The following is an 8,978-nucleotide window of genomic DNA, read 5'->3' as shown; positions in this document are numbered from 1 at the left end:
AGAAGAAGAAGAAGAAGAAGAAGAAGAAGAAGAAGAAATACAAGGAGGAGGTGGAGTAGGAGGAGGAGGAAAAGAAAGAAAAACAAAAAGTAATGCCAATGTGTGGGGTTTTGTCTCCAATGCCTCAGCCCCATTTAGAAAGGAAAGGATCAAAATTTGCAGAATGGAAGGGTCACTGTAGAAAATGGACTTTGCCCCAAGGCACTGATGGTGTGTCTGGCCCACTATGAATGTCTAATCCATAGCAGAGCTTGGAGCCTGGTGGAGGCTGAGGCCAGGACCCAGGAGTTGAGGCCCCTGGGGCTGAGGTGGCAGAGTATTTGGTGCACCCTCATGGCTCTGCCTTATTGGCCCTGCAGGGCTGCAGCGTGGATGCAGTGGTGGAAGTGTGTATAATTCAGGAGGTGCTGGGCTCCTCTGCATGCTGCACACTCCCTTCTTGACCTGAGCACAGGAAGATTCAAGTCCTCCCTGCTGGAAAAAGAGACTCTGAAGAAGATTCTGTGTGTCCTCTACCAGACACAGATGAGCACAGTGATTTCTCAGGTAGGGAGGGCAGGACACCCACCACAGCGGGATTTGCATGGCTTCATGTGTTGGGGATTTAAAAGTTAGTCATGAATGATGTGTTGCCTTTCTGAATAAAAAGACTCCTTATTTTATATATCTATAAAGTGATGCTTGAATGTTCTTCTATATGCTTATCCTATATTACACATAAAAAATATTAAGTCATCCAAATCCACTCACCTATTCAAGAAAATACCAACTATTTATTCTTAAGTGAATTGAACAGAAGAGAAGTAATATTGAGTGGAGCACTATAAATAATGCAATGGAAAATAAAATGGAACAACCATAAAGGCATCCCTCCCAGGACGAGAAGTCTGCTATTGACCAGCTCCTCTCTCCTATCCTCACCTGCTGTGCAGGCCAGTCTCTTCACTACTGGGTGGAGAGCCAGGACACAAGCTCTCTTCAATCTCAGGAAATATCAGGGACATGGCCTAGGACATGGCCTTCTTTCAGCATTTTCAGTGGCTGTAATTTATAATTAATTCAGCAGATGTGCTGTGGAACATTCATGGTTTCTAACAGTCCACATCTTAGCTGATTAAGAAGAGAATACGGTGTCTGTCAATCTCATTTTTATAATGACTCTTAGAAGTGGAATTTCCAGGTTAAATGTATATAAGATTAATTTGAGGGTCTCAGATTTTTCACCTGAAACCTCAGCATAGAGTTAGAGCCTGGTAGAGGAAGACTGAGTCTGCTCAGATCTATGTGGAGATCTAAAGTCAGAGAGATGGTCCAGGCAGAGGTGTAGGACACCATGGCTAAAAAAGGCCTGGTTCAGTCCTCCTCATCCATCAGTAAGTTGTCAGGAAAGCATCACACACTGTACGCTGCACAGGATAGAGCTGGAATGGTTCAAGAGCTCCTCCCTACATGCCTGAGGTCCCATCTCTCACTCAGGGGAGCTCTGTATGAGGTCAGTCTGTTACAGAGCCCAACTTGACTGAACGATTTCCACCCAGGTGCAGATCTGAACTGCCACATGTGGAATCACCGTAGTTATGGAGCAGGACAGGTGTTTACAGGGAGCAGGTCAGGAGATCGGTACACTGCAGGCAGGTCAGGGTATGAAGCTTTAAATTAGAGACCAGGCCCTCACCAGGCCCAGTTTCCTCCAGCAGTAACCACACCATTCAAGAATGTGCATTAAATCTGAGTAACTGAAAGGAGTTACTCACAAAATTATATATTATAGAGATAGTTTGAAGATACAAAATGAATTGTAGCATCCATAAGTAAAATGAGATGTGACCCTTAATGGATATGTGATGTCCCCAAACCACATGCATCAGAAGGAAATAGTCTGATGAACAGAGCAATAAGGAGCACAGGCAATGGGTAAAAATCACAGCTTCTTACTAACAACAACAAAGCTGGGATACAAAAAGTGCACTGGTGAATTTTATCCAGTATATAATAAAGAATATATACTGATTGTTTTTCAATTCTTTGATCAAGTTGAAGGAAAACCCACCACCAACTTCTTTTAAGTGACAACGTTAAAGTTATCCTGAGAATGAAGCCAGACAATAATGTGTTAAAAATAATATAAATGAAAACACTCTGTTGGCTAATATTCCTACCAAACATAAACAAAAGTGTTCAGCTAAATGTTTACAACGTTAACTCACCAGCATATTCAAAGTTAACCAACGTGATCAACACTGGGCTCAATCTCAGTGGTGCAAGAATGGTCCCTCTCTAACAAACTATATGTTTCCACTGGTTTTAACATGTTGTATCTTACTATATGTTACTATATGTGATAGTATAAAGAAAAATTTTTATAGGCAAGGAGATAATATAGAAACCATTGTTCGTTTTCTGTTAACTGGTTCTAAATACCCTGTAATTCTTTCATTCTGTTGAATGGCTTTACACTGTCTTGATATGCTTGATGCTATCATATATGAAGTTATACTTAAATAATTCAAGGAATGACGCACTATGGTGACTACTATTATGTTAGATTATCTGGGAGTGAAACACAAGTGTTGTTCTATTACAATATCCTCTTTTATCTCAATCTCCACCCTTTTTTTAAATTAAACTTTTTTATTTTTTTCAATTAAGGGAAAACTAAATTTAAAAATAGCAGGATATATTATAGTAACTATTTGTTTTCCTATTAACCTGATTTGTCCCCAGTATTGCTCTCCACATCTTGTTGTGTTTGATTTTACTATATTGTATTTTGTTTGATAGTATCAAGTTTGAGGGTATAGACAACCACTTTGAAGACAATAAGATTTATTATGATGCCCATTATAGTTTGACTATTATCTTTTTTGAAGTCTTGCCAGGTTTCCAGTGTAGGTTTTATTGGTCTTGTTCTGTACTGTTTTGATCAATTTTATTATACCTGATGATATAGTAACTCTTTTTAAAAATAGCAAGAGGCACAATGGTAACCATTTTTGATCATCTGATATTCTATTTTTGCATCATGTATTATGCTCATCCTTCTGTTCTAACTGTCTCTGTTTTATTTAGTCATGTTAGGATGTATTCTCTTCAAAAAATGTAATAAGAACTGTGGGAGTAAAAAAACTCAAAACGTGTAACAGTTATTGTAAAAAGGAGAGGAAAGGAAGGTGGTCTAAGGGATACAACTGCATGCTTGAGTGTGTAGGATGGAAAATCATATTACTGAGCTTTTGTTGGATCACTGAACAGAACTTTCTGCAATCTCACTGTATGAATGTCCACTTTATATGCCTGAATTTTATAATTTGGACAACTGTTTCTAAGATGACTGAAAGGGTTTTGGCCCAGATAGGACACTGTAGCCAGGAAAGCCACAACCGGAAGCAGGAAGCCCCATCTCCCCTTCCCCTAGGAAGTTACCTGTGACGCCATCTTCCTGCCCCTGGAAATTTACATATGGCGCCAAACCTAGGACCAATGGGCTTCCTGTGTATCCCTAATGCCCGCCTTAGTTTCCACCCCAAACCAAGCCTATTTACAGGCCCCCACGTCACGTTTGCGCCTGAGAGATCGCCAGACGCCAGCGGTGGGGGTGCTGGGCATCTCTCTCTGTGTTCTCAGAATAAAGGCCACTTTTTATTTTATATTTCTCATCTTTTGTTAATATTTTCATCTTTTGGAAATAACCCTAGCAATGACAATATGTATCCTATTAACTAGTGATTTCTTACTGTATTTTTTCTTGAAATTCTGTATTAATTGTACCCTTTTATTGCTTTGTTTTTTATTTCCTTTCTTCTCTTTAATTAAAAAATAATCAAACCTGGAATGGATATCTTTTATTTATTTATTTTTTTGGCTCTGGAGATCAAAATCATGGCCTCACACTTGCCAGGCAGGTGCCTTAAGCCACTGAGCTAAATCCCCAGCCCACCAATGGATACCTTTTACACATTGTCATCTTCAGAGTAGTTGCCTGTGCTCTTGAACTTGATATCAGCAAGCATACCAAATGTGAATAAAATCAGTCAAGGCCAAATAACATTGAAACAATCCAGCTTCAAAGATCAGTCATAGAAGACAATGTAAGTAATATAGGGATTCAGTTTTAGTTAATAGGAAATTAAGGATAATTACCATGGTATAACCAGCTATTTTTGGGTTATCTCTCTGTGCCCTCAAATCTAATATGAGTAGATAGCCCAGAACAAAATACAACCAAACTATACAGAGCAACAAGACTACTGTAGCTTTTAAATCCTGATACACTTTTAACTATGTCCTCTGCCTTCTTTTTTTAGGCAATTCCTCACCTTTCTCCTTCTCAGGATACTATTATTCACTGTTCAGAGTGATAGTAGTCTAGTCTCTTATGTTCCATTTCAGCATACATAAAGATAAAGACAGCTACTACAAAGACCATGAGACACATTATGGTAGTCATTATCGACTTCCCCAAAATCAGTCTTGAAGATCGAAAAAGCTTGCATCATCCTGTAATTATTTGATTAGTTCTATAATATTCAGTATATATTCAATGTGTGTGAGGATGGGAACAACTATTTGGAAAAAAACTAGAGACAATAAGATAGACAGTGAACATTTCCAGTGGACTTGTTTTGAAATCTGTGTTTCCTTAACTTGTTTCCTTAAGAACTGTTTTGCTCTGTTTTGCTATGTTTAATTTTACCCTCTTTAAGAAAAAAAAGTGTGTGGGACAGATTGGCATATTAATAACTTTTTGGTGGATCATTGAGGTAAACCGTGACAGTGTCATTATTTGAATATCACTTTGTATGCTTTAAATTTGTAACTTGAACAACTACTTCTAAGATGACAATATAATACTAATCAATTAGTAATTTCTTATTGTTTATTTTTCTGAAATTCTGTATTATTTCTACACTTTTTTCTCTTTAAATAAACAACATTACAATTCAGAAAATACAAAATTTAAGTTTTAAAGACAAAATATTAAGTATGGAGGCACTTGTCCATACTTGAAAGTGAAAAGCCCATTTCAGTTTAGCATGTTTAATTACAAGATGCCATGTTGAAGCACAAAAACATCTAGATTAATAAATCTAGAGAGGTACAAGTGATTAACTGAAAACCATACAACATGTGCACCTAAGGAGAGCTGCACCACAGATTTGTCATTTCTGGAATATTTGTGAAGAAATATTGACATCTAACTTCTGTATCGATTATTTCTTCAGGTCTCCTTGGGATTTTTAAAGTAAACTTAGATCTAAACTGTCTGAACAGTGATGCTTTTTCTATGTATTTAACAAGAAACATGCATTGCTATATTTCTCACATTGTTAATCCACATATCATCTCTGCCTAGTGAGCTCTTTCAGATATGTAACAATGATCAAGTATGCGGAGAGTATTCCCATAACACATAGGATTTATCTCGTGTGAGTTTTTTCATGTATTTCACTTACAATCTGGCTGCTGAAAGTGTCTCCACTTGCTTACATAGCCAGTGGTTTTTCCCAGTGTGAATTCTTTCATGTGTTTTGCAATGACTGTATGTGGTAAAAGCTTTGCCACACTGTTATATACATAGGGTTTCTCATCAGGGTGAAGTCATGGATGTATTTTACAATATCCATGTTTGGTGAAAGCTTTCCCACATTCTTCACATACACAGAGTTTCTCAACAGTCTAAATTTTATAATGTATTGGACAATGAGCATTTCTGCTGAAACATTCCCCACATTCCTTACATATATAAGTTTTCTGCCCAGTGTGAAGATTTTCATACATTAAGCAATATATACATGTGCTCAAACCACTCTCATGATTCTTATATACACTGGTTTTATCTTGAGTGTGAACTTTCATGTTGCTTACAATGTCCATGTTGAGTAAAAACTTTCCCACATTGCTTACATACATATGGTTTCTCTCCAGTGTGAATACTTTCATGTTGCTTACAACATCCAGAATTGTTAAAACCTTTCCCACATTGCTTACATACATATGGTTTCTCTCCAGTGTGAATTCTTTCATGTTTCTTACAATCTCCCTGTGTTTTAAAAGCTTTCCCACATTGCTTACACACATATGGTTTCTCTCCAGTGTGAATTCTTTCATGTGTTATGCAATGACTATATGCAGTAAAAGCTTTGCCACATTGTTATATACATAGGCTTTCTCACCAGTGTGAAGTCATAGATGTATTTTACAAAATCCATGTGTGGTGAAAGCTTTCCCACATTCTTCACATACACACAGGGTTTCTCAACCATGTAAATTTTATAATGTATTGTACAATGAGCATTTCTGCTGAAACCTTTCCCACATTCCTTACATATGTAAGTTATCTGCCCAGTGTGAAGATTTTCATGCATTATGCAATATGTACATGTGCTAAAACCATTCTCATGATGCCTATATACACTGGTTTTATATTGAATGTGAACTTTCATGTTTCTTACAATCTCCCTGTGTTTTAAAAGCTTTCCCACATTGCTTACACACATATGGTTTCTCTCCAGTGTGAATTCTTTCATGAACCTTACAATTTGTACGTGTGTTAAAAGCTTTCCCACATTGCTTACATACATAGGGTTTCTCTCCAGTGTGAATTCTTTCATGTTTCTTACAGGATCCCCTTGTGTTAAAAGCTTTCCCACATTGCTTACATACATATGGTTTCTCTCCAGTGTGAATTCTTTCATGTTTCTTACAGTATCCCCTTGTGTTAAAAGCTTTCCCACATTGCTTACATACATATGGTTTCTCTTCAGTGTGAATTATTTCATGAATCTTACAATTTACACGTGTGTTAAAAGCTTTCCCACATTGCTTACATACATATGGTTTCTCTCCAGTGTGAATTCTTTCATGTTCCTTACAACGTCCAGGTCTGGTAAAAGCTTTCCGACATTGCTTACATACATACGGTTTCTCTCCAGTGTGAATTCTTTCATGAACCTTACAGTTTGTACGTGTGTTCAAAGCTTTCCCACATTGCTTACATACATAGGGTTTCTCTCCAGTGTGAATTCTTTCATGTTTCTTACAGTATCCCCTTGTGTTAAAAGCTTTCCCACATTGCTTACATACATATGGTTTCTCTTCAGTGTGAATTATTTCATGAATCTTACAATTTACACGTGTGTTAAAAGCTTTCCCACATTGCTTACATACATATGGTTTCTCTCCAGTGTGAATTCTTTCATGTTCCTTACAATGTCCAGGTCTGGTAAAAGCTTTCCCACATTCCTTACATACATACGGTTTCTCTCCAGTGTGAATTCTTTCATGATTCTTACAATCTCCCTGTGTTTTAAAAGCTTTCCCACATTGCTTACACACATATGATTTCTCTGTAGTGTGAATTCTTTCATGAACCTTACAATTTGTACGTGTGTTAAAAGCTTTCCCACATTGGTTACATACATAGGGTTTCGCTCCAGTGTGAATTTTTTCATGTTTCTTACAGTATCGCCTTGTGTTAAAAGCTTTCCCACATTGCTTACATACATATGGTTTCTCTTCAGTGTGAATTCTTTCATGAACCTTACAATTTGTACGTGTGTTAAAAGCTTTCCCACATTGCTTACATACATAGGGTTTCGCTCCAGTGTGAATAATTTCATGATTCTTACAATCTCCCTGTGTTTTAAAAGCTTTCCCACATTGCTTACATACATATGGTTTCTCTCCAGTGTGAATTCTTTCATGAACCTTACAATTTGTACGTGTGTTAAAAGCTTTCCCACATTGTTTACATACATATGGTTTATCTCCACTGTGAATTCTTTCATGTTGTTTAAAACATTCATGTCTGGTAAAAGCTTTCCCACATTGATTACATACATAGGGTTTCTCTCTAGTGTGAATTCTTTCATGTTGCTTACAATGTTTTGATTTGGTGAATCCTTTTACACATTGCTGACACATATATGGTTTCTCTCCAGTGTGAATTCTTTCATGTTCCTTACAATTTCCAGGTTGCATGAAACCTTTTCCACATTGCTTACACACATAGGGTTTCTCTCCAGTGTGAATTCTTACATGAACCTTACAATATGCACGTGTTTTAAAAACTTTCCCACATTGTTTGCATACATAGGGTTTCCCTCGACTGCAATATTTTTCATGGATCTGAACATCGTGGTGTGTTTCTGTTTCTTTCACATTCACATTACCTTCTGCAGTACAAAGGAATACTTCTTTATACTGCTTCCAAGTATGTTCATAAGATTTCCCTAGCTTGTCATTTCTGGAAAGAAAAAATCACATATAGGATTTATAACCATATTACTAAGCTTTTCTTGGAGAGTTGAACAAAACTTTGCAGTCTCACTATTTGAATCCCCACTTCATATGTTTCACTTTTTCATTTCATAACTATTTCTATGATCAGCATTTGTGATCATCATCTTGCAATTTCTTACTGATTTTTTTCACTTTGAAAGCAGTATTATTTATACTTATTTTATCTTATTTAATCTTTACTTATATTAAATTTAAAAAAAGAAAAATTGACAGTGAAATTGGTCTCCATTGAATAACTGCATTAATATCAAGTTCTGTTTTTAATGCCTGCTAAGAAATTGTGACCATGAAGCAAAAGAAAGGCCTTATAAGATATGTTGAAAACAACCATTCCCAAAAGACTGGTACACATTTGGAAATCTTAAAAGTTGGTACTTTGAAATGCATAATCTTTAGCTTCACTTTGGGCATGGGTACATATGTGTATCACATGCAAATTATTCTCATATGTTTCCCCATCACAATCTTCCTTCTGTCCTTAACCTGTAGTTCCCTTTTCCATATGGTCAGTCTTACTTTTCTCTAACAACTCTGTTTCATTTCTTTCCACATTTTGTATTTTGGTTTCTCATCTAAAAGAAAGCCAGTGACCTTTTAGTTTTTATAGCTGAGCTATTTCACTGAATTGATGGGTGAAAGACCCATCTAATTCTTATAGCAAATGAAATTATATTATT

At 36.6% G+C, this 8,978-nt stretch overlaps 1 protein-coding gene across 1 annotated transcript; it reads right to left on the bottom strand.

The window, feature by feature from the left end:
* Positions 1-6,609: 6,609 nt before the first annotated feature.
* LOC134474497 (zinc finger protein 709-like) lies at positions 6,610-7,923 on the bottom strand (the record flags this gene model as incomplete). Its single annotated transcript, XM_063242669.1, has 1 exon — positions 6,610-7,923. A coding segment is annotated over exon 1 (1,314 nt), but the record flags the coding sequence as incomplete, so codon positions are not given.
* Between the last annotated feature and the right edge of the window lie 1,055 nt (positions 7,924-8,978).

This window comes from Cavia porcellus, unplaced genomic scaffold, assembly GCF_034190915.1.
Source record: "Cavia porcellus strain 051 isolate PalLab524CR breed Dunkin Hartley unplaced genomic scaffold, mCavPor4.1 scaffold_32, whole genome shotgun sequence".
NCBI classification, from domain to species: domain Eukaryota; kingdom Metazoa; phylum Chordata; class Mammalia; order Rodentia; family Caviidae; genus Cavia; species Cavia porcellus.
The sequence above is the reverse complement of the archived record's forward strand: the minus strand, read 5'-3'. Positions and strand labels throughout refer to the sequence as shown.